Source organism: Eublepharis macularius, chromosome 6, assembly GCF_028583425.1.
Source record: "Eublepharis macularius isolate TG4126 chromosome 6, MPM_Emac_v1.0, whole genome shotgun sequence".
Classification (NCBI taxonomy): Eukaryota; Metazoa; Chordata; class Lepidosauria; order Squamata; family Eublepharidae; genus Eublepharis; species Eublepharis macularius.
The window spans coordinates 5699242-5725590 of NC_072795.1; the positions used below are offsets into that span (position 1 = coordinate 5699242).

A 26349-nucleotide genomic window follows, 5' to 3' on the forward strand; every position below is an offset into this window, starting at 1 on the left:
CACTCAGGTACTTGGTATCACTTACCAAGGTAGAAGAGCCACCCGTAATACTTCCTGGAGCTGAACCTGAAATAACATAATGCTTTAACTTTTCCCACCCCCCGAACCTTAATTAGTAAACTAGAACATTGTATTTGTTAGAATATATACAGCTGCTTCTATGCAGAAAAGTTAGAATTATAAGCAGGCTGCAATGAGGAAAATGACTATTAAGTATGTCTGATTGGAATTTTACTACCCTTTTGGGGGGTAGGAGGCTGAGATATGAAGGCCTTTCTTCAGGCAGCCTGCACGATCAAAGAAAAATAAAGCCCAGGAGCACCAGATATTTCATTTTATCTTTTTATTTGTAATACGGACAGGCCGCTTTTCTTATTTCCAAGGCAGATCACAACATTTTTTTCAACAAGGCAATACGATAATAAAATAGCTGTACTCAAAATCACAGTCTCACTGGATGATAAAAATAGAAAATAGCTGCAAAACATCATTAAAGCAGCAACAAATAATGGAAACAACATCAGGTGGCAAAATACAATAATCAGCAACAATAACGGTAGAATAAGAGCATCCATCTTAAACAAGTGCCATCCATAAACTGGGCTATAGATTAAAACAAAACGCTTGAGGTAGCCTCAGGGGCAGAGGAAGGCAAATCTTGGCAGTGCACACTAAGAAAACCCTGAGTAGACAATGATGTCTTAATGTGGTTCTTAAAATGCGACAGTCGGTGTTAGGTAATAGATCCAGAGTACCTTCCGTGCATCTGATGAAGAGAGCTGTGGTTCTCGAAAGCTTATGCGACAATAAAATTGGTTGGTCTTAAAGGTGCTACTGGACTCTTTACTATTTTGGTGCTAGGTAAGTAGCTGTGGGGTGTGAGTTCCACAGTCAAGGCCCACTATGGAAAAGAGCCTATCTCTGGAAGCCCCCCCCCCCTTCACTTTATCCCAGGGAGGGGAACGTGGGGCAGAGCCTCAGTTCTTAACAAATGTGCTCATGTGGTGTCGTAGGGCATCTCAAGGACTGGTGCAGACATCTGAAGCAGGTCACAGAATCATAAGGTTGGAAGGGACCTCCAGGGTCATCTAGTCCAACCCCCGGCACAATGCTGGAAATTCACAACTGCCTCCCCCTCCCTCTCCCCCACACCCCCTGTGACCCCTGCTCCGTGCCCAGAAGACCCCGAGCCAAACTGGCCTGGGGAAAATTGCTGCCTGACTCCAAGGTGGCAATCAGATTTGGCATTACCCAGGGCGTGTAAGAAGGGGCCATGAGAACTAAGCACTGGCGCAACCCTTCCTGCCCTCCCTCTCGTGATCTGCCCAGGGTCACAGAACAAGCATTGCTGCCCGGTGGCCATCCAGCCTCTGGTTTGTGGGTCCAACACCGGCACAGCCAGCATGGACTTGAAGCATGGAGTTTGCCTTCCTCAGCTTCACAAACCAGCTGTTGGGATTTCCCTGGTAGGGACCACCCTGTAGCGTGGCCAGTTCTCAGTTCCTCTGGGATAGGTACTTTCCCAAGCAGAAAGCAGTGACATCGTTTGCCATGTTTTCTGGGACTGTGTTTTGTCATCGAAGAGGTTCTGGGACTGAAAGGCCCTATATGGATACAAAGCAGAGAGGGGAGTGGGCTAACATTTACAGCCTTGGTTATAAAGTCTTAATTTTTAAAAAAGGCTTGTCTGGAGGAGCCCGTACCCAGCCAACGGAATAAATTTTTTGTGCGTGTGAGGCAGCTTCCGAGTCTTTGTTCATCAGTAGCTTTTACGGAAGCACTGCTCCTTCCATCATTTTAAAGCCATTCTAAACATGCAGAAGAATTGACTTAGGAAGGAATTGTATTAGCGGCGACTGTAATTTGGTTTGATTGATAGAGAAAATTGAGCAGCGGGAGGAATCGCATCCTGCCTTGGGAACATACTCTTTGTCCTCGGGCACAAATGATCCGGTTGGCTTTGTGGCTCGTAGCTGGAGGATTTTCCTTGGTAGGGAAGATGCAGTGGTCCTATAAACATACTACGTTACTAGAGAGGTGTGCCTTTGGTTCTCTACTGAATAGGTTTAGATAGACAGTTGGCCGTACCTAGCATTTAGAAGAGTATATATTCATCCCCTAAAGAATGCCCACACATGTTCTTTATAGACTGTTCAGATATCTGTACACATCTGTTGACTATAAAATTATTGAAATAATTACTGCTCTGTCTGTTTTGTTGGATTTGTCTGACTCTTTTTTGCTTACGATTCCCTGTTGTGAACTACATTGGCTTCCTGCAGCTTGTCTCTATTTTTCTCTCTCTCTCAGGTCAGCCAGTTCAGACAGCTCTACTCCAAAGTCATCAACGATAAACACGATGATGTGATGGCCAAGTTTGGAGCAATCCTAGCTCAAGGCATCTTGGATGCAGGTAATTGCTGCTGCTTGTAATGGAGTCGCAGTTCAGTTGCTTCTTTGTTCTGAAAAATGCTCCATTTATTTCCCAAGACTGGTTTAATGCACAGAATCACCCAACTTGTAGGAGACCTCCCTGTGTAAGGATTTCTCTGGCCAGGCTTGCTTCTGACTCTCCACACAACACCTGTGCTTTGTAGACATTCTGTTTTCCTCTTTTGGCAGCGTTATATGAACATGATGTGACATCACAGTAGGGCAGCCAAAATAGGACAGGAGACGGTTGTCCATAGATTGCTTCCCGCTCTCAGTAAACCGTGCCATGTTTGTCTCACAGTAGAGTAATAGGAAGAAGCACCAACAGGTAATATCTGCGAATGGATTTTCAGAGGATTCAACCCTGATCATGTGTCAAGATATACAAGAATTAATTCCTTCTGAAGAAACACAAAAAGGTTTGCAGAATCAGTTAAAATCATACTAGCAAGACAGAGACATCAAATGCCACTAAAATCAATGATATAAAACTGCTCCCTGCTACCCAAACTGCAGTGGCAGAAGCTCAGAACACGTGTAGAAGTAACTCTGCTTGGAAGCACTTCCTCCTAACTTGGCCCTAAACAGCTGTGCTTGACATAAGCTCAGATGTCCCATTCGTGTCCTCAGCCTGTGGGTTATTGATCAGTCGTGTGGATCAATGGTATAGAGTACAGCCTGATGATTCCTCTCTCAGCTCTGTAAGGTGTGGCATTATTCTCAGCCCCGTATTTCTGGGGGGCGGCAGGAGAGAAAGTGGCGTGCCAGAGGCTACAGTGGCAGCTTCCGACCCTTTAACGTTTTCAGGTACTCATCTGCACAGGACAGAGGCTTGGATTTCGATATCATCTTAGATTCCTGTGCAGAAATGTGGGGTGTGGTGGCAGTTCTGCCACCTCCTGCACTGGATGCCATTTTGTTGCAATTCAAAATGGGGCTTTTTATTATCGCAAGTCGTTAGAAGCAGCTCCGTAGATTGTAATGCTAAGAGTCGCATTCTGCCTTTTGGATTCTGTTGCAAGCGTCAGTTACTGGGTTTCACACATCCTGGAACAGCCTGCTCCAGCTTTTCTGGCTTCAAGGATGCCTTTAGTTCTTAAGAAGCTTGAGTCAGGTTGCCAGCAAATTGCGGGCAAAATAATGGAAGCCTTGCTATAGAGAGCTACCTTGCTCAGATTTGGGAGGGGAGGCAGCTTTCATATGATTGCATCGTAAAAGTTTTGTATGATTGGCTTGCCAGAGGCTGTTGGGAATTAGCTTTGAGCAGTGCACACATGTTTCTGGTTTGAACATTTGGGTGTTTCCATCCCCATTTTAGATCCCTCTACCTGACCTGGATAGCCCAAGTGAGCCTGATCTTGTCAGACCTCAGAAGCTAAGCAGGGTCAGCCTGGGTTAGTAATTGGATGGGAGACCTCCAAGGAAGACCAAGGCTGCAGAGGCAAGCAATGGCAAACCACCTTTGTTAGTCTCTTGCCGTAAAAACCTCACCAGGAGTCGCCATAAGTCAACTATGATGACTTGAGGGCAGGGTTTCATTCATTTTTTTATTCTGATTTTACTCCTAGATTGCCCTGGATGTGGAGTGAAGGGAGAGGAGAGGATTTGGGCGGGTAGGGAGAGAATTGAATGATTAGGAAATACCCTGGAGACTAAAGTGTATTTGGAAAGCATATGATGCAGAAACCTGCATGAAACTAAGGCAGGTCTGAGCCTGGTCATTGCCAGCCATTCAGGTTAATAGGATAACTTAACATTGCCTTCTGCTTATTTTTTTATTTATATCTTCTTATTTTTATCTTTTGGGGCATTTCTGGGGAAGCAATAGAATTACGGTTCAAGAAAGGAAGTTTACCTTATACCCCTCACTGAGTTATAGAAACCTTTAAAAGGTAAATTTAATTTAATTTAATTTATTACATTTATATTCCGCCCTCCCTGCTTTCGCAGGCTCAGGGCGGATGTAGTAGTAACTGGGATCCAAAAGCTCGAGATGCTCGCGTGGAAGAAAACCATGGTGGGTGGTGGCTCAAGGGCTGTCTTTTTGGCTGTGAAAATAGCTGTAGTTAAATCACAAGCAAAGCTCCCCTTCTCTGTCTGGTTTCCCTGTGTCGGTGTGTTATGCTTTTGCAGTGTACACATAATACTTCCCAGTCTCTTTAAGAGATTGCAGTGTGTTACACCTGCTCCAGAGCCAGTAGCTGCTGAAACCAAGTGAGGCATTTGTTCTGTGTAGAAAAGGCCACTGCTTCCACAGCTAGGATAAATTTCTTTGTTTTAATTTTTTTTATTATTATTATTATTATTATGGAAAATTTAAAAGATAGAACAAGAGAAAGAAAGTGAAATCTAACAAGAAGACAACTACAAAGGGCCGAGAATGGTCTACAAATCATTCTACAAAGTAAAACCAGTCAGAAACATAATAGGCATATTATTAATCCATTTCAGTTTTTCGCATACAACACTTCCCTCTTTATTATCAATCGGCTTGTGGTCTCATTAATATCTTTTTTCTGTGTCTCTTCTTCTTGATATCTCAGAACCTTATTCTTAAAAATCAAAGCCACAAATCATTAATTCATTTTTCTTTGTCTCTCACAGATAGTCCATAAATGGTTTCCAATTTGCCATGAATATAGAGAGTGTTTTATGACTAATTAACGCTGTAAGTTTGGCTATCTCAGCTAAGTCCATCATCTTTTCAGTCTAATCTTCCAGTCTAATTTCCTTGCACTTCCATTTTTGTGCATATAAGAGCCATACCACTGTTACCATATATAAATTTAAAATACCATGCTCTTTTGTCAATTTATTGTCCATAATTTCCAACAAATAGAACTGTGGTTTAAACTGTAAATTAACCTTTAAGATTCTCTGCATTAACATATGTACTTGTAACCAATTTTTTTTTGCTTTGTTGCAAGTCCACCAAAGATGATAAAATGTTCCTTCCTCTTGTTCACATTTCCAACATTTATTTGAGAGACCTTTGGCCGTTTTTGCAATTTTGTCTGGAGACATATCCTACTGGTACATCATTTTGTAAAAATTCTCCTTGAGAGTGGAACACAAAGTAAATTTGAGGCCTTTAACCCACATATTTTCCCATTGATCCATTTGTATATTATACCCAATTTTTTTTGCCATACATTCTTTGACAGAATCTTCCTCCGTATCAAATTTCAACAACAGTTTATACATTTTCTTAATTATATGATCATCATTTGTACATATTTCTTTTTCAACATCTGTCCTCTCTTGCTGAAATCCCCACATTCTTTCTTTCGTAGGAAGCCTTTGTCTCAATTCAGCCCAGGTGGATACATTGTCTTCCTGTCTCATTACCAATGCTGATTTCTCCACACCCATTACCCCTCTGCATACTCCACCCTATCCAATCACACCTGCCTTCGTCATTCACCAGCTATTATTCAGCCATCACTCCACTTTCCAAGATATAAGGACAGATGGACTCACATTCTAGCTCTGTCTGAAGAAGTGACCTGTGGCTCACGAAAGCTCACGCCCTACCACAAATTTTGTTAGTCTTACAGGTGCACTGGACTCTTGCTTTTTTCCACTGCTGATCATAATAAATGATCTAGATGCATGGATGGCTCTGGTGCCTGAAATTGCAGCACTGGAGATGCCAACAGTCAAGCCTGGGCTGTCATACATTAAAAATATGCATTAGAGTTATTATGCAGGAGTGAATTTATTTTTCCAAAATGCACTGCTTAAGGTATAGCCATTGGTTTCTCTGTCTTTTAGAAGAAGACTTCATCTTTTATTTCTCTTTGAAGAAAAATCAATGCACCCTTTTGTAACTTCAGCTCAGGCAGTTGCAGGGTGGTACTCTAGCAGGAGGGTAGGAAGCTCTGGGAAGACATGCCTGCCTCTGAGCATGTACAGAGTCAGATTCTGAAATTTGCAGACCCCCCCCCCTTTCTGACCCTCCTCTCTTCGAACTTCTCCTGACCGAAATGGAATTGTTTAGAAACTGACTTCAGATTCCTAAAAAGAGGAAAAGAAAAGGCTTGTTGTGTACCCAGAAGAAAATGGGTAGAAAGGAGTTAAGAGAACTTATCTTAGCAACTCTCTGAGCGATCTGCCCCTGGGTTGTGTCCTCTTCCTGTCGTTTATGTTTCGGTAACTGGAGAGAAACGGCCCAGCCAGATGGTTTATTACTCGGCGTGCCTTTGCAGTTACAGGGCAGACGTTGTTCTCTGCCAGGATCCTTAATTCATTGTGTTGCCCTTGTTCTGCTTTGAATGGTAACATCTCCAGCTTGTTTTTGAAGCAAGTTTCTAGCCCTTTATGTTGTCTGAAGATTATTAGAAACTCTCACTGTTTTACATAGTTAATTTTGTGTTGTAGGAAAAAAAACAGTACTGGTAGGCTATTGCGTGGTGGTCTGTTCATATTTTTAGATGATTGCAAACTGCCTTGCAAACGGGTTTTGTTATTTTTGAAAGATGGCTTGTAATGTTGCAGATCAAGCCAACGGAACGAGCAACTATTACTTCTGCTCTTTCAGGGCATGTAAGGTGCCACCTAGGAGCCCCGTGGCGCAGAGGGGTAAGCTGCAGTACTGCAGCCCAAGCTCTGCTCACGACCTGAGTTCGATCCTGGAGGAAGCCGGGTTCAGCTAGCTGGCTCAAGGTTGACTCAGCCTTCCATCCTTCCGAGGTGGGTAAAATGAGTACCCAGTTTCCTGGGGGTAAAGTGTAGCTGACTGGGGAAGGGCAATGGCAAACCACCTCGTAACGAAAAGTCTGCCAAGAAAACGTCATGATGCGACGTCCCCCCCATGAGTCAGTAATGACTCGGTGCTTGCACAGGGGGACTACCTTTTACCTTTAAGGTGCCACCCCCAGTGTGCTTGCTTAATTCAGTCTGACATACAGAATTTGGTTTTCCAGAGAGTGGAAGCTGGAAATTGATCAAAGGAAGAAAGCCCATTTCTTGGGCATAAGCTGATGCGGTGGGAAGCAACCTGGTTTAAAAAGTTTTGTAAGCCCGCTCTCAGCGCTTGTGCTTCTAGCCAGTCTGGACTGGGAAGATAATTCTTCTGAAGTTTGCAGGCGAACAAGATCCAGCCACACCATGCCTGCTCCTGGACAAGCCCAGAGGCTAGCGAGGCGAGAGAACTTTTGAGAGATACACGGGATGTATGAAGCCCTTACGGGATGCGTTCATCCGCTCAGGATGTTACATATTTTAAGCCTCCTTAAGCATTTGGATCTTGAAAGAACGTTATGAATGTGCCATTCAGAGAGACGTCCTGCTGCTGTTATTGTGTGTTTCCGTAGAGTTCGCTTAGTGTGTGCCTGTTTCTGTGTATCCCTTGCAAATTCACAACTTCTCTGCGGATGGTTCCTCAGGGCATAGTGGTGGTTTTCTGGAGGGTTGTAGCAAACAAACAGGGCCGTTGTCCCCACCCCACAAACCCTCCATGGGTGCCTGTTCATGGTGGAGGAATGCTTCTGTGGGGTCGTGACTCTCCCACACAAACGGCCTTGAAGTTGATTGCATTTTAACCAGATTAGGCCCTCTGCCTTTGCCTCCTGGGGAGTAACAGAGCTGCCTGTTGCTCCCTTCAGCTCCGTCTGCCAGAATCAAATTAACACCTTCCTACACTCTCTGTGGGCCTAACCTTTCGGTTTGAATTCTAGCTGGATGTTTCTGTGTTGCTTCAACCTGACAAGCTGCTCTAATCTCCGCTGTGCGAGGATGAAATTAAGGGGGTCGGGGATCTGGCAGGATTGATTCTGCTACTGCTGCAGTTTATGAGCCATAGGAAGAAGGAAGTGGGCGGGGGGGCGAAGCGGCTTCTGGGGTGGAGGAAACGTGAACTCTTCAGGACTTCTCTCCCTGCTTCCTGGAGGGACGAGAGTTGATTGGGTGCAGGAAGAATAGGAAAGGGTTCAGTGAGGGAGTGGGTACCTGCGGGTGGCTGTTTTACTGCACATTCAACCGCATCTGAATGGCGGCTGAATTAAAAGGAGTCGGGGCTCAGCGGCAGAGCCTCTGCTTTGCACGCAGAGTGTCCTAGGTTCAATCCCTGGCCTCTCCATTTAAAAAGATCAGGTGATGTGAAAGACCTCAGCCTTGAGACCTGGAGAGCGGCTGCCGGTCAGAGAAGACAGTGCTGATTTTCATACACCATTGGTCTGACCCAGCAGAAGGCTGTGTGTAGAACCTCTGTGTTCAGAGGCAGTTTACCTTTCTCTACCAGGTGCTGCAGGGGGAGGTGGTTGGCCTTGTTTCTGGTTTGTGAGCTTCCTGGGAGTAGCCGGCATCCAGCTGGTCAGAGCTGCCAGCAGGACTCTGAGCTAGAGAGACCTTTTGCTGGCCTTACGCGCTCGACGTTGCAGCCCTTTTCATGGAGGGCACGTCTGCGATCGCCCTGCCGAGCAGTTAAATGCTCACTGTAGTAGGTCAGCACTTGGTAAATGGGCACTTATTTCCACCACCACCACCCCCAAACTGACAAGATACAGAGACTCTTCGGGACAAGATGGGGTGAAATGGGTGACTTTTATTGCTATTTTTACTCCCTACAGGCCAGGGTCCGACTTGCGCTGCCGTCCCCTCTGGGAGCAGGGGCATGCCTCATCCGCATGAGCCCTCTGCTGGGTCACCGGTGTCAGTGGAAATCGGGTCGGCCTCAGTGACCAGCAGTACCACCCACCTTCCACTGTCCGCTTTCTCCTTTCTCCCCAGGCGGTCACAACGTCACCATTTCTCTGCAGTCGAGGACTGGGCACACGCACATGCCTTCCGTGGTCGGAGTTCTGGTCTTCACCCAGTTCTGGTTCTGGTTCCCCCTCTCTCATTTCTTGTCGCTGGCTTTCACCCCGACCTGCGTCATCGGCCTCAACAAGGACCTGAAGGTACGAGGTGCAGGGGCGGAAATGGTGGCGGGAGAGGGTCCGTGGGGCAGCCCAAAGCCGCTTGGGAGTTGGCTCCTGTCCGTCCAGGCCTCCGGTTTAAACGGGTCTGTGCGCTCCCAGGCTTCTCTCTCAAAGCACGGAGGCCTGCTGCCAACAAGAGCAGAGCAGATTGCTAAAAGCAGACCAGGGGTTATTCGGGGATGCAGTACGCTGTGCTGCCCACGCTAAGAGGTGATTACTTGTTAGAATCATAGGGTTGGAAGGGATCTCCAGGGCCATCTAGTCCAACCCCCTGCACAATGCAGGACGTTCACAACTACCCTCCTACACCCCCTCGTGACCCCTGCTCCATATCCCTGTGACCCCTGCTCCATGCCCATGTTCATTGAAGGCAGAGTGCCTTGCACAAAGATTATGGACGCTTGCATGTGTGAGTATGTGTTTTAAATTAAGCATTTCGAGGCTGTCCTACTTTGGTCGCATCATGAGAAGACAAGAGTCACTGGAAAAGACAATAATGCAAGGAAAAGTGGAAGGCATGTAGGAAAAGAGGAAGACCCCGAATGAGAGGGCTGGACTCAGTAAAAGAGGCCACGTCATCCAGTTCTCACGATCTGAGCAAGGCTGTTAACGATAGGATGTTTTAGAGGTTGTTTATTCATATGATTGCCATGAGCCAGAAGCAACTTGACAACACATAATGCGCTCACGCCTCTTGCCGTATTTTAAGACAAAAAAATAAAACATTTAAAATAAGTAAAAGTCCAGGTAGAGTAATTTTCAAATAAGGAGCAAGTTCCTAGCTCTCAGGGTTGCAAAGATATGCTTGAAAATACGTCATTCATCTGACGAAGAGAACTGTGGTTCTCGAAAGCTTATGCTACAGTAAAGCTGGTTAGTCTTAAAGGTGCTACTGGACTCTTCTATTATGCTTGAAAATACGTGACCAATGATTTCTGAATTGTTAGAATTCAGCAGGATGGCTAAGACTTCTGTGACTTCCTCCCCCCCCCTCCTTTCCTCCATGGTGTGTGTAACAAAGCTGGAATAAGTGAATCAACTGAAGAAATTTTAAAAACCTCCTTGTTCAGATATCCCGGCCCTGGCCCATTTCTGACCTGACCCTCGCACTAGATGAGCCCTCCTGCATCCTCTCTCAAGCAAATGCTTCATGTTACCCGGGGCCCCTAAATCAGACCTGGGCTCTGGTCCTTGGAGGTGGCTAGGGTTGCTTTTTGGCTCTGGGGAAGAGTGCCTTCAAAGACCCAGACATACAGATAATCGTTTCTGAACCCAGACCACAAACTCCGGTGTAGGCGGGGGGAGATAACAGCTCTACGCTCTCACTCTTGCCTCCGTTTGTGACTGTTCTGCATGCTGCAGAAAAAGCAAAGTTTATTCTAAACTGTGTGTGTAAAGTGCCATCAAGTCACAACTGACAAATGTGACCCCTGCTGGGACTGTCACGGCAAGCGAGAAGCAGAGGTGGTTTGCCATTGCCTGACCCTCAGAGTCTTCCTTGGTGATCTCCCATTCATGTTCTGACACTGCTTAGCTTCTGAGATCTGACGAGATCGGGCTCTACCATGCCTCCATCCCTCCATCCTAAACTGTACAGTTTCTAATTATAGATCCGGAGGAGTTAGCCGTGTTAGTCCGTAGTAGCAAAATAGAAAAGAGTCCAGTAGCACCTTTAAGACTAACCAACTTTACTGTAGCATAAGCTTTCGAGAATCACAGTTCTCTTTGTCAGATGTTTCTAATTATATATCTTTTAAAAAATCCTGTCCCTTCCCCGGGGGGCTCAGGGCAGCATGCATAATTGTCTGTCCTGCCTACCCGCTTTTACCTTCCCATCGCTCCTGTGAGGTAGGCTAGCCAAAGGTTATCCGCTGAGCTTTGTAACTGAGTGGGGATTTGAACTCAGATCTCCTAGTTCCTAGTCCAGCATTCTAACAACTAAACTGCACTGATGTCTCCTGATTTCCCTCCCAAATATCCTATGTTCTTCTTTGTAGCCCTTGGTTTTGTTTGTTTATATGCATAACCTGCCAACTGGCTCCTAAAAGAACCTGAATCCAATACTGAAGTTAATATAAAATGTTTGCTGTGGTAGGATTGTCCACTGCGGCTGGACCCAGGCCTGCCCTTCTCACCGCACCAGCCTGGTTCTTACATCCAGAGGTACCTTTATCCTAAAGTGCTCACAGTTTCCTTTTGAATATATGTTTGGAGTATAGTCATAGTCTTCTTTCCTTATGTTGGAGCACTGTTTGATTCCTGCAGGCAAAAGAGTCAGTAATGTGAGTGCAAGAGCGCATCAGTGCACAGAAAGGTTATCTTTCCAGCTTCCTCTTCACGGGGGACTTTGCCCCCTTCCCCCTGAGACAGCTACAGAAAAGAAGATCAGAATCTCTCTTTATCAGTGTATTTGAGCAGAAGGGAGTCGGTTTCATGGCAACGTTGGGGAAGTGAAAGTAAATCAGCAGGTTTATGACAATTAGTTCAAGATTCAGAGTTGGGGGGGGGCTGTTGGCCTCTTCCCCTGAGTTGGGGGCTGGGAAGGAAGAGACCGCAAACTGAACTGAGGCTGTAATTTCATTCAGTGCCAACTCTTAAACAGGGGGTGACTTTATTTTGGTGGCAACTCAGGGAAAATGGCTTTTCAGCTTGGAGATTAGAGGTGGTTTATTGTGGCTGCAGCTGCTGCTGATTTGCATCGCCCACCTCCAACACAGCCTTCTTCTGTCATCTGTGCAGCAGGCCGAATCAGAGCTCTGTGCGTTCCCCATACTTGCAATGGCAGCATCAGTTGGCTTTGGCCTCCTGAAAGACTTGGCTCCCCCCCACACATGTTTCCAGCCCTTACGATTAGTCTGAAAACATGCCAGCAGCCAGTTTGGTGTAGTGGTTAAGAGCGGCAGGACTCTAATCTGGAGAGCCGGGTTTGAGTCCCCACTCCTCTGCTTGCAGCCAGCTGGGGGACCTTGGGCCAGTCACAGCTCTCTCAGAGCGCTCTCAGCCCCACCCACCTCACAGGGTGTTTGTTGTTGTGAGGATAATAATAACATACTTTGTAAACCACTCTGAGTGGGTGTTAAGTCATCCTGGTGGTATATAAACCAAATGTTGTTGTTGTTATTATTATTAAGAAGCTTCTGCGAAAAGCAGCAGAATAACATATGCAAAACTAAACGTGTCAGACTATGGATGACAGGATATGGCAGGTAGATTCCTGGATCATTTCAGCAAGACACAGGTCCTTGGTTAAATGACTTTTATTCAGGAAATCAGTCTTTTCCCATACACACAGGTCCGTAGGATTACATGAAGTAAAATGCCTATGAGCATGGCAACTTCTCTTTGAAAGGAATAAGGTTTAAGGCAGTTACAAGGCAATATACCCAAACAACCCCCATTCCTCCTAAACCACAAGTTCAGAGGCAGTCTGGGAAACATTTTCGGAGTTCACACACTAGGCAGACAAGATACTGAGAAATGCAACATTTCAGACACCCAAGGTCAGCCTAAAAAATACCAACGGGAGAGATTGTCCACAGCTTTGCCAGCTGCCGGGCTGTGCTGTGAGAAGGAGAAAACAAAAGTGGTTTTCAAAAGCTAAGGAATGTACTCATCAGTGAAAACATGAGATCAGTTACAATACTGAGGTAACTCAGGACCATAAACTTAACATTGGCATGGATGAAAGGGTACGGTCAAACATGACAAAATGTGCCCTTTCGCTTAGTTTGAATAATGTATTCATGTATATTTACTTGGCTTAGTTACCGCCCACCTTTCTTACTGAGACTGAAGGTGGGTTGCAGAGTGAAGAAAGAGAAAACAAAATGTGATCATGTAGCAGGAGACGTCCGATGAACAAAGCGATAGGTCTAAGAATACAAAAATTCAAAAACAATGCAAGCAGCCTTGAGAGCAGCAAAACTGTCTAATGCAAAGTATCGTGTGAGCAGTGCAGAGTGATGGATTACAAGGTGTAGACAACGCAGTAAAAGCCAGGTGATGCCGACAATAATAGATGATAGCGTTGCAGTGAACTGCAGACCTGTTCCCATGTGGCAGGTCACCTTCTGGTCTCTTTCATTTTCATACAGTGCTGTTTTCGCTATGAGAATGCCCTATTGAGCATTTTTGCTTTGCAAGTTTTGTAGAATGACAGTAGTGTGGGAGCCTTTCAGACCTCCTCAGGCAGACCATAGAGAAGGTGCATGAACAGAAATCCATTTGCTGGTAGCAGCTTTCAGAATGCTTTGCTCAAATGAGCAAAGTTACTTTTGCAAAAGTGAAAACAACCTTTCTGTTTCCATTTTACAGATTTGGAAAAATCCAGAATGAACTGAGGGCTGAAGTCAAGTGACTCCTATAGTAGGAACATATATAATATCTGGAGGGGTTAAGGTGGGGCCCATCGAAGGTGGGAAAGGGAGAGCCCCCCAGAGTCCTAGAAAGGTTGGGCTGAGGGTGAGCTTTCCAAATCTTGCAAGGGTGTCCCCTGCTGGGCACAGAGTTGCGGAGTTAAGTTTTGCTTGCCGGTAGAGCAAGGAACACGTCTCCTTCAGTGAGAATCTCTCTCTTCTTGCTGCACATGGCTGCCCCATCTTCCTGGCTGGAAGAACTTGTTCTGTGTTCCAGAAAGCCATTTCTGTACAGGGCTGACAGGAACCAGGCCTGTGTGAACTCTGGCCTCTGAAGACAAAATGGACTGGAAGTTCCATGCCAGGGTAGTCCGCGCGACAAGAAAGGCCTATGGAAGCCCCCCTGCCTTGGTTTTTCATGGTTTGCGGGCCACTGGGTACTTTTCCCCTTGGGAGTAAAAGCAGTTGGAGGGGGTGATTTTTTTCCCCAGGGTGATGGTGGTTTAAAAACATCCTCCGTTCTTCCCCTGGAAATCACAGCTGCAGTCTGGAAAAGAAAAAACAAAGTCCTTTAAAATGGACATGGAGCTATCACTAATATCTAGTTCCATCCTTACTGAGAGCCAGTGGTTAGGGTGCCAGAACAGGATCTGGGAAGCCTGGGTTCGAATGTCCCATGTTGTTGTGAAGCCTACAAGGTGGCCGTAGACCAGCCACACTCAAGTCTCTCTCCCTTATGGGGCTTTTGTGAGGATACAGTGGGGAAACGAGAACTGTGAACTCCTTGGAGGAAGCACAGGGTAAAAGGGGACGAGGCTGGTAGTGGAAGCGCACTGCTCTGCCTGCAGAAGATACAGGGGCTCGGCAACCAGTGCTTAGCAGGCCCTTTCTCCTCTTGACAGAGCCCCCTCAGAGCCACTGCCAGCCAGTGCTGGATGGTGTTAGATGGACCATGAGCCTCACTCGGTGTAAGGCCAGATGCATCTGTTGTTATCGTCTGAAATTCTCCAGAAATTGCCCTTGCACTTTCAAGCTTATCTCGTGGGGTAGGGACTTGTTTTTTTGACATAAAAGCTGAGATTCTCAGGAAACCAAATTTCCAGTAGCATGCTCTGCTCTCCCACCAAATCATTACTTGAAGACAGCACCATATTAGATCCATCAGGACATCTCCCTTTTCCCTCCTGTGGGCTGTTGCTTGAAATATGTCCCCTTGGGAATTCGTGTCCCTGGGTTTCCTGGCATGTGCATTGAGGAAACATCAAAGCAAATGACTCACGGCTTGCACCCTTGTTTCTTCGTCCCATGTCAAGATGGCTTTGGGTCGTTTTAAGAAAGAATCCTTCCTCATCTTGGTCTCCAGCATCTGCTTTAACTTAGCAAAGGTTTGTTGTGTATGAACTGGGCTGGATGTCCAGCAGCAAATAGGAACAGCACAACCCCAAATCTCTAGTTGGATACAATTCTGCAGTTTAATAGCAAAGAGTCCACTTGCACCTTTAAGTCTAACCAACTTTATTGTAGCATAAGCTTTTGAGAGCCACAGCTCTCTTCGTCAGATGCATCTGAGAAATAGAGCTGTGGTTCTCGAAAGCTTACGCTACAATAAAGTTGGTTAGTCTTAAAGGTGCTACTGGACTCTTTTTTGTTTTTGTTTGCATTCTGAGCACAACCTGTTCGGGGCTGAAAAGTAGATGGAAATATTTGAAATAAATAAATACATCACCCTGCATTGTGCTGACTCCCAGAACTGATACCCCAAAAGCCTGCAAGGAAGAAGCTAGTGGGCAGCAGCCATCCTAAACAGGATTTGGCTCTCTCTGCTTAGGGAAGTGGAGGGCAGCAATTTCAGAGAGGTTGACGGGCGTTTCTTGCCCTGCTTGCTGGTCTGGCACTGCAGCACTATTGCCCTAGAGTCGATAATGCTGGCTGCAGAGCAGGATGGGTTCATCTAGCCCCAAATACGAGGAGCACAATGCAAGACTTTCGCATCTCAAGCAGGCTGTTTTCCTTCGCTCTCCTTCTTCTGGCATAAGCTTGCGAGAACCACAGCTCTCTTCGTCAGATGCATCTGACAAAAAGAGCCGTGGTTCTCGAAAGCTTATGCCTCCATAAAGTTGGTGAGTCTTAAAGGTGCTACTGGACTCTTTACTATTTTGTTACTACAGACTAACACGGCGAACTCTGAATTCTGCAGCTTGTAGTCCCATTCATTCTATATTGCGTATCCCGTTCATTCTATTGATTGCATTGCTTTACACAGGGGATTATACTGTGTAATCCACTTTGAGTCTCAGTGAGAAAGGTAGAATATAAATGATACAAATAAATAAATGCAGGCTGTCAGCCCTCATCATGTATCAGTAGCCCTTCTTTTGAAAAATGAACAAATAAGAGCAATAGAAGAACAGACCACGGGTACTTCCTACTAGTCCAGTTCCTTACTTCCAGTCATGGTTGGATGAATGTTTCTGGGAAACCCACAAGTACGAGGGAGTGGCCCTGGTCCATTGATCTCTGATCCTCCTGTTACTTGTGAATGCTTGCTTATTTACTTCATTTGTACCCAATCTTTCTATCCAATGGGGGTGCAAAGCAGCTTACATTCCTTTCCTCTCCTCCGTATTAGTCTCCCAATAACCCTGTGAGGTAGCTTAGACTGAAAGTATGAAACTGGCCCAGGGTCACCCAGCAAGCTTCCATGGCAGACAGTCTGTCTACACGTTACGGAGTACCTAGGGATGCTCGAGTGAACCTCATTTCACGTGTGTCCCCCCCGCCCAGCTTTCCATGCACTCGCTCACACAGTCACACTTCAGTTTGCTCCATGTGAGTACATTCACATGTTCGATACCAGTTCCTCCTCAGTAGCCCAGTTTCCCTCACATCCATTCATTGAAATGCAGATCTTGACACTTTCTCACACCTTAAAGAAATGCCATTTGGCAAGTCAAAGGAGCCTACAGCGCTTGTTCTTGCAGTGAAAACGGAACTGAATTGGCGCTTCGCCCTCCGGAATCACTGGCAGATGCAGTTACACCAAGGGAGCTCCCGTGAAAGCGGCACTCATGTGCCCCGAGCAAGAGCAGCCTGCACCTGACTTGAGGACTACACACACAGTCCTGCACTTGAACATCCCTAGGGACTTAGTAACGTGTAGAGAGTTTCAGAGTGGGGATTCGAACCTGGGTCTCCCAACTCCCTGTCAAACATTCCAGCCACTACATTGATAATATTCAGTAAAGACACTGATGGTTTTGTGATTTGTGTTGGCTCTTTTAATACATGGGAGTCGCTGCGCAAGAGTGTGTTATGCTAAGAGAGGCAGGATGCAGATTTTTTAAACAGCACAAAGGCTAGCATGCAGTAGGTGGCGTGTCAGAATAGAGACCAGAAGAGCCGGGTTCACGCAGCCTCTGAGCCATGCAGCTTGACAGACCAGTTGCACATGTGTGCACTCTCTCTCTCTCTCTCTCTCTCTCTCTCTCTCTCTCTCTCTCTCTCTCTCTCAGCCTAGCCTACCTCACAAGGTGGTTGTGAGCACAGAAAGGGCTTGAATATCCATGTATGTTGCAGCTTGGTCTCTCTCGTTGCCAAGGATGGGGGAGGTTTTGTGCTCTGCCTTCTGGCCAGCTGAGCCAGCATTATATTTGTGTTGTGGCTGATTAGTCAGGGCTCCTCTTTCTTGAGGGCCCATTTAGATGCAAGGGGAAGGGCACCTCTGATCATCCTAATGCTGCCTGTGCGGCTCCCTCTAGGCAGCTCTGGGTGAACTGTGTCCCCTGAGAAATTTTGGGGACCCTTGGGTGGCTGCCACTGTATTCCTAGAGAAGCCCATTCTGCAACATCTCTGCAAGCGGGACGGGTGCTGGCAGATGGCTCTTACATTTTCAGTATAGTTCTCATGCAGCAGGGTAGGCCGGTGGCAGGAGTCCACCATTTTGGAGCGCTCCTGCCGTATCATAAGCCTGAATGCTGCTTGTATACGGATGGGAGAACTCCCTGAGCATAGAAAATTAACATGTCAGGGAGATGGCTGGGTCTGAACCCCTGGGGGAAGCATCCAGCTTTGCCCCACTTGCCGTTAGGAGCAGTTTGCACCAGAAACATGTCAGTCTTATCCTGTGTGAGAGGTTCCTTCGACACTCGGGATGAACAGCAAAGCACGGCAACAGCTTGTTGGAAAAGTGTAAGCATGGCCTGTGCTAGGTTCAGTGTGTGTTATGTACTGTCAAGTCACCTCCAACCTATGGCGACCCTTTGAAGGAAAGGGCTCCAAAACGTCCTGTCATTAACAGACCTGCTCAGATCCTGCAAACTGGAGGATGTGGCTTCTTTTATTGAGTCCAGCCATCTCATTTTGGGTCTTCCTCTTTTCCTACTGCCTTCCACTTTCCCTAGCATTATTGACTTTTCCAGAGAACCTTGTCTTCTCATAATGTGACCAAAGTACGATAGCCTCATTTTTGTCATTTTAGCTTCTAGGGAGAATTCAGGCTTGAGCTGATCTAGTACCCACTTACTTGTCTTTTTGGCCATCCATGGTACCCACAAAACTCTCCTCCAGCACCACATTTAAAATTTGATCTTAATTGCAGGACAGCACTGGGGTTGGGAAATGACATGCATGGGATTTTGCCAGGCAGCAAAGCTGGGGCTGAAGTCCATGAGAAGAGTGAGGAAGCCATCCAGCAGCCTGTGGGGAAAACTGCCTTGCTCTTCTAGAACTTCACGCCCATCGTCATAAGGACTAGGAGCTCGCTGTATTTAAAACGAACAGACCTGAGACTGACTGGCCGCTGTCTTCTGTGCCGAGTGTGAATTGTGTGCTTTAATTGCGTACAGCCCAGCCCTACGCTTGCCCTACCCAGATGTAGCTAGAATATAAAAGCAAGCTTTTCATGGTCATAGATCCAGAGGAGTTAGCCGTGTTAGTCTGCAGTAGCAAAATCAAAAAGAGTCCAGTAGCACCTTTAAGACTAACCAATTTTGTTGTAGCCTAAGCTTTCGAGAACCACAGTTCTCTTCGTCATCTGACGAAGAGAGCTGTGGCTCTCAAAAGCTTATGCTACAATAAAATTGGTTAGTCTTAAAGGTGCTACTGGACTCTTTTTGATTTTATAAAAGCAAGGAAACTGCCGGAGCATGAGCAGTGTGACCTGAACCAGTATGACCTACTAGCTAGAGAGGGAAGTCGCTCCCGAGGCTGAGTGGTCTCCTAATAGAGTAATGATGTTTCGGCTGATGGCTGTGTGGCTGGGGGTGGCTCCAGAGCTTCCTGGAGCGTGCTGGAGGGAGCATTTCTGCCTTGTGTGCTTTGCATGTGCCTCCTTGCAAGTTTTCTTGCACCAAACGAGGTAGCTGCTTTCCTGGCTTCTAATAGCAGTTTCCAAATTCTCTTCCACCTGCAGATGCCAAAAGTGCAGTACAGATCGAACGTCAAGCCCTCCACCTTTGCCTACCCAGCCCCTCTGGAGGTGCCGAAGGAGAAGGAAAAAGAAAAGGTTTGTGCGGCCAGCCCAGGGCGTGATCTGGCTCTGGCAGGTTGGCTCTGCCAAATCTTCTTGTCCTGTCCCAGTCTCTTTATTTATTTAAAGCGTCTGTAAGTCTTTCTTCCAGACAAGTGGGACCCGAGGCAGGTAACAGAGTGAAAACCACACAAAACACAGGAAATCTGAAACAGCAGGCCATTAGAAAAGCCTGCCGAGGCATTGTGAACGGCACCCTTGAGGGACCCCAGGCCCTGCGGAACCAGGCCACAGTCGCCGGCCTGTGTGTTGTTTTTGGCTAGCTTGGCCTAAAGGTGTTGCGGTTGCCCCCCACAGGTGTCCACTGCTGTGTTGTCCATCACTGCAAAGGCCAAGAAGAAGGAGAAAGAAAAGGAAAAAGAGAAGAAAGAGGAGGAGAAAATGGAAGTGGTAGGTATAGTTGAGAAACATCAGGATCCCATTCTACCCATTTTCTCTCTCTGGTTTCTTTGGGCATCAATAAGGGACCTCGGCCTCCGTTTGGTTTCAGCTGGTGTTTGTTTACAAGTGGGTGACCCATAAGAAACCTTGGGGGAGGGAGTCCTTCTACCCACCCACCCACCATCATTTTTCTCGCCCTCCTCCATCCTGAGTTGTGAGGAGGCCTTGAGATCTGACCTGGTTGCTATGGTAACCCAAAACGGCATCCCCGGTCTTGCAAGAGGACCTCGCAAGTCTTTGGGTGCAATTTTGGGTCGCCACAATTTGTGAGTTAAGGGGACGGAGGTGGATTTTTCTGTATACTTGTGGTGTCCCGTCCCAACCCTCCCACCCACCCTGCAATATGGGGAACCCGCTGTTCCTTTTTGTGCCTGGCCCAATTCTACAGATTTCTCTGTCTGCACAGGAGCTAGGACTTTGACATTAAATACAGTGATGGTTCTGTGGTCTGCTCTCCAAGGTGCCTTGCACAGAATACACAAAAGATTAGAAGCTAACCAGGTCCTCCCATTGTTTCTGGTGTGTGCTGCCGACTCAGCTGTTCTTCCGAGGTTGCAGCCCCCAAGGAATAAGCCTCCAGAATGGGCTGCGTTAGGCGGGTGTCGTTGTTCCAAGAGAGCCACGTTGGGAGGCCTGGCAGGCCGTGGGAGGATCAGAAGGAAAGAGGGATGTTGCCACGTTCTCTTCCCGCCCCCCTGTTCTAGCTCTGCTGGCTGCCATTTCCGTTCCTTGATGGAAGGGGCCTCTACTAGCAGGCCAGATCTGCAGGATCTGACCCACGGATTCACCCTTCCCCGCCAAACTTGTGATCAACCCGCACTTTTCCTGGTGGATCTGTCTGCTCCTGTGTAATTTGTTTACCACCACCAACCGTAGCCTCCAAGATGGATGCTAAGAATACAATTAGAACATCTTGCCAGTTCTCAGTAAATCTGAGGATGAACTAACAGAGTAAATACAGGAGACAGATAAAACCTTGCTCAACCAGATAAATCAAAATCCGATCAAACATATGTACGCCACCAAAAAAAACCTCAGCCAGAAGCTTGGGCAAGCGAAGGTGGCACCTGGTACCTAAAACTCAACAGGATGGGGAAAGGCCCCGGTGGCTTAACTTTGCTATGACATCGAGTCAAACGTCAGTGCTCCAGCCAGTGTTTCTTTTGACTGTTTTTTAAAACCTATATTTAAACTTGTCCCTGAACCTGAAGCTTAAATCAATCCGCCTCTATAGCTAAGAAAACAAAGTGCTTCCTACACAGAGCCGAGCAAAGGAGTCTGGAACTGCTGCAGAGGGAACGCCTCAGCTTAACCTCCCTGTACTGTAACACACTTGGCTCCACACTAAGTCTAGCAACCTTAGAATGAGTTCAAGCAATGAAGTCCCCCTCGAACCCCGAGTACCTCAGCGGCCTCTGCAGTAACCACATGGCAGGAGCTGACTTGAGCCGACTTATCCGAAGAATCGCCCCTCTTTTCATAGCTCACAGGAAACTCTCGGGCCTGCCAAGACTGTGGTGTCTGGAATCCACCAAGCATGGAGAAGGAAGCTAAAGGCATCACTGTGGGCCACTCTCCGCTTCCAGGCCTTGTCCGCTCACCCCATCCTCTGCCAAACGCCAAGTCCTTCATTGGAGCTTCACAGAAGCCCCATAACTCAAGGGCAAAGAGACTGGAGCCAGCGTGGAAAGAGGGTGAAGCAGTCACAGAAATGGGGATGCGTTCTTTTAGCAGTGCCATTGCAAGCGGGTAGAAGCAGACGCCCAGTTGCAGAATCCCGCTGAGGAGGCCTGCTTTGGGGCAAGGAGCTGCGATGATCTCAGGGCCATCTGCCCTGGAGTAAGTTCTGAAGGCAGAGAAACAAGTCCAGCAAAAGGGGGAGGCTGGTGCACCCTCCTGTGACAAAGGCCCCTTTTAGTATGTGTGTTCGGTTTAACATCCTTTTCGTCGAGTATGAATGGCCCAGGCAGCTGATTTCCTACACAGGGCAAGGTATTGCCTTTAAACAGATGGCTGCCTTTGGGGTTGAAGAATGATTCTCTTGACTCTTCGCTCCATGGGAGCTCCCTTCTCTTGTGTCAAGTGACCACGGCCACTGGATTGAAGTGTCGGCCACTGGATTGAAGTGTCGCTGTGCAGATGCTGTGGTGGTGGTGGGAGGGGGGTCTGGATTTCGTGGGGCATGGAGAGGGGGAGGGTCTTTCTTTGGAGCCAGGAGTCGGGCTTGCTAAGCGTGAGGTTTGAATCACTTTGCAGACAGGAACTATTACAACTGCCCTGTCAGGGAGGGCAGCATAATTGTCCCTGTGTTGTTACGGCTGAGAGTAACTTACCAGAATCAGAATTTGCATTCTAGATCCAGAGGAGTTACGCATGTTAGTCTGCAGTTGCAAAATAGTAAATCGCGTCCCGTGCATTTGACGAAGAGAGCTGTGGTTCTCGAAAGCTTATGCTACAATAAAGCTGGTTAGTCTTAAAGGTGCTTCTGGACTTCTCACCATTCTGATTCTGATTCATTCACTTACCAAGGGACCCACTCAGCGAGATGAACGGGGGACTTTCTGGATGATCTTGTTGGCGTTTTGGCTTCTGTCTTGCTATTGTCCAGACAATTCTTCCTTCCCAAGTATCTGGGAATTTACAGCCCTCTTCCATGTTGTCAAAACATGTGACCAGTCAGCATACCTGCCAAAGAACAGGGAAAACATGACACCAGCCCGGAGGTATTTTAACAAGGCTGCTGAAAGGCGCCCATCCAGGATCTTGGGCCTCTGAGTACATCCAGGGAGCAAAATGTACCTGAACGAGCCTCCGGAGGAGCATCAATCCCGGCACTTCCCCATTTCTGCCATCTTACAAGACAGCTTTACAGCTCAGAAAAATGCCCTCGTTGAATTTGGAATGGGAAAGGAGGCTAAAGGAAACATTCCAGTTTCCTGGCCTTTGAGCCGCTGTGCTTCTGCAGATGGTGAACCCTGGCAGGTTCTGGCCTGGTCGCCTGGGAGTCCGGTCCTCCACAGGTGTGCAGTAGGTGGCTTGGAGCAGGATGCGTAATCCACAAAGCAAGGGGGGAAGGAAAGGAGGGGGGGGAGTCTGCAAAGCACGAAGGGGCCTGTGGGACTGCCGCTGTCTCTGTGCACCCGGTTTTCTACCTGAGACCCGGAAGGTGCTGTGGAGGGGCCAAAGGCGGGCACCGTTGAGGTGGAGTGTGGTCCCGGACACCTGTGGACGGCCGCCCTTGTGCCTCGACTGGAGCCCTGGGTTCCGGCCTCTCGGATGTGAAGTCCCCTTTCCTCTTGCTCCCAGGACGAAACTGAGAAGAAGGATGAGAAGGAGAAGAAGAAGGAGCCCGAACCCTCCTTCCAGCTGCTTGACAACCCGGCCCGGGTGATGCCCGCCCAGCTCAAGGTCCTCAGCATGCCGGAGAGCTGCCGCTACCAGCCGTTCAAGACCGTAAGTATGGCCGCTTGCTGGAGCGGAGCGGATTGGATGGAGCAAAAGGCCCTGTCCCTAGAAGAGCACTGGGGGACGGGATAAACTTACCTTAGTTATCAGGGCAGGCCAGGAATACGCTGGCTGTCCCGGCGGACTGCCTGCCGTCACACGCTGCCCTCCAAGGGCGTTCTCCTGCACAAGCCCCATGCAAGAGCACTGCTTGGTGGGCTGCTGGCCCATCAGGGCGGTTCTTTCCCCGGGGATGCGGTGAGGAAGCCCAGTATTGGCGATTTAATTTACTGTTGCGTATTTTTACCATCATGGGGGTGTGGGGTGGATTGGGGTTTTCTCCATTGGACTCATTTACTTTATTTATACCCCCATCTTTTCCCCAATGAGGGCCCAGAGCAGCTTACGCATTCTCCCCTTCTTCATTTTATCCTCACCACAACCCTGCGAGGTAGGTTAGGCTGAGAGTATGTGACCAGCTGGTCCAAGGTAACTTAGCAAGATTCCGTGGCAGAGTGGAGATTGGACCCTGGATGCCAAATATCTTGGGCCATTTCTGGCTCCTGCTCACCTCGTGCTTGTGACAGGCGGTGGCCAATGGGCCAGATCCAATCTGCCCCCCAGAGATCCTGTTTGCCCATCAGAGGTGATCCTGGAATGGCTAAAACGGATCCAGAAGCCACTTCGCAGCTCTTGTGTCTAATCAGCCAAGCATCTCGCAGATGAGAGAGGGCGGGGGTGGGGAGGGTTAGCACCAGCCAGCTGAATTTAGTTCCAAAGAAAGGAAGCCAGCCAGCCCCTCCTCTCTGGGCTGTGTCCTCACGTAGCCTGCTTATAACCCGACCACTGGACAGGCCGTGATCCGCCCTGGGCTAAAAACAAAAGGGCCTCCTCTCCCAGCTTCAGCAAGAGTGTCAAAAGGACCCTAAAGACTGACATTGTGCTTCCATTTCTCCAGCTTTCCATAGGTATGAGCTAAATCCAAAACAAACATGCTATTAAACATCCTACCAAATAACGTTACAAAAGAACAGGGAGACCTCTTTCGTTACAGGGTGACAGCCGCAAGAGTGCTATACACAGCGAAATGGGAAACAGATGCGTGCCCTGATACGTTAGAGCAGATTGGTAGGATCTACGAATAGGCATCAATGGCCAAATTAACTACTTATGTACATAATAGACCAATAGCTGAATTTTGGGGGAAATGGAAGGATTTCTTTGACTACTTAGGCTAACATTAAGATAACTTGATGCAAGTAAGATAAGATAACTTGATGCAAAGACAAGATGCAAAGACAAGATGCGAAGGAGATTTATTATATAACGGTGGTGGTTATATATTCTGATTGTATTTTTCTATCCGTTTAATCAAATTTCAAATGTAGTGCTTGTATAAGTTTTTTACGCACTCTCTACTGTCGTATCTTTTCTTTTTAAATAAAATGTCTGTATCAAGGCTGGCATTGTGCTCCCATTTCCCCAGCTGTCCATAGGCGGAATCATTGTCCTGCGAGATACCAGCGAGGACACAGAGGAGTTGGTGGAGCCGGTGGCAGCTCATGGGCCGAAGATCGAGGAGGAAGAGCAGGAGCCGGAGCCCCCGGAGCCCTTTGAGTACATTGACGATTAGGAGGGAGGGTGAGTGGAAGAAGAAGCGCCTTGCTGGACGGGACCCGGAGCCCACCCAACACCGTGCTCTTTCATTCCGCCCCCCCCCCCTTGGTTGGAGAACCTCTTCTCTCTGTTTGATGGCTCCAGCTGTAATTAGCCAGATGCCTCCCGGAAAATTCACAAGCAGGGCGTGATGGCGGGAGCCCCCCCCCCCCACTCAACTTGGTCCATTTGAGACCCCTGTCGCCCATGAATTTCAGTAGTTATTTGAAGAAGCCACTTAGGATAGTAGCCGTTGCGGTATTCTTCAGCAACAAGCTTCCTAGTTAGTAACACGGGGAGTTCCTTTTGGTCCGCCTCGGGCCCCCCTGCCCATGGGGTAGAAACATGAAGTGGCTCCCAAAAACTAAAAGGCAGGAAAAGGATCTGACAGCATTTGGGAACCCAGCAGTTTTTGGGTTGCATCATTCTTGTAGGTTTTAGATTGCATCATTTCTGCAGCATATGCAGCTCTGGCTGCAAAATTGCACGAGTGAAGCAAAAGTGCAGGATTTGGTGGGGGGGGGGGCAAATTTCCAGCCAACTGATGGTTGCAGCGGTATCGCTGTGAGCGGTGCCTGAGGGGAGGTTGAACCGAACTTCCTGCGGCTATCGGCAGAGCTCTGGTGTCCTGCAGAGCTGCTTGCCCCTCCCTGCCTAGCCGAGCCAGAACATGCTCCGCAGACTGAGGGCATTTTCATACAGCATGTATTATTCTCCCCAGCCCGACACTCCGCTTTCTGTGGCCTGCTCTGTCGTCTGTAGGGAAGGGAACAAAGTACAAGTTTTTCTGGTGGCCAGTTAACACTGTTGGGCTTCCAAATGGCAAACTGGGTGGGTGTGTGAAATGCTTGTAAAACAACCAACCAGAACCCTGACATCATTCCTGGGAAGTGTGAGTCAGTCTGGAGATCAGACTCGATTGGTCTCCCAGTACTTGTTCAAACCTCTTTGGCCAAGAGGTATATTTCAGGGCACGGCACAGCTCACAAGCCAAGCAAGGCTGGATCCCCCGTGGTTGGAAAGGGGAACGGGCACCCCGGGGCCCTCTGAGCTCTCCAGAGAAGGCGGCCTGCAAGCCAAACCGATGGCACCAACTCTTCCTGTCTCCTCTTCCTTTCCCAGGTCCCAGCCCATCAAGAAGCTTGCCTTTTTGTCTGACGTTGGCAACGTGCCCGATGCAATCTCTGCGGCTCAAGGCACAGCGCCATCACTTCTGTGCCGGCCGACAGCACACAGTCCATGTTTTAGGGATGAAAAATGGAAAAATATATCCTATTTAGTGTACTGTTTCACAGGAAACCGGTTTTCAGAATAAATAAATTGAAAAACCCCAGTGGAAACCTCGCTTTTGTTTGTTTCTTCTGAAGGGCAGAGCTGTCAGTTCCTCTTTGGGGGAGGCGCTGATGAAATTAACAAACCCTCTGAGGAGAGATCTCTGCCGGCTCTGTCTTCTTAAACTTCCCTCCTGGAGAGAAAAAACAGCAGCTGTACCTGAAACCCAACAACTCGTTGGTGCATAATTTGTATGTGAAAGCCAAAATTAAATGTTGAGGTGTCCATCAAGAAACTTCT

The 26349-nt window shown here is 47.7% G+C and overlaps 1 protein-coding gene across 1 annotated transcript in view; it reads left to right on the forward strand.

The window, feature by feature from the left end:
- Positions 1 to 26110, forward strand: part of PSMD1 (proteasome 26S subunit, non-ATPase 1) — a 120896-nt gene extending 94786 nt beyond the window's left edge. The window contains exons 19-25 of the mRNA XM_054982580.1: positions 2311 to 2413; positions 9163 to 9332; positions 19120 to 19212; positions 19534 to 19626; positions 22984 to 23130; positions 24608 to 24762; positions 25900 to 26110. Of these exons, the coding sequence (XP_054838555.1) occupies positions 2311 to 2413; positions 9163 to 9332; positions 19120 to 19212; positions 19534 to 19626; positions 22984 to 23130; positions 24608 to 24754 (753 nt within the window). The 3' untranslated portion in view covers positions 24755 to 24762; positions 25900 to 26110. The remainder of the gene's footprint in view (positions 1 to 2310; positions 2414 to 9162; positions 9333 to 19119; positions 19213 to 19533; positions 19627 to 22983; positions 23131 to 24607; positions 24763 to 25899) is intronic.
- The last annotated feature ends 239 nt before the right edge of the window (positions 26111 to 26349 follow it).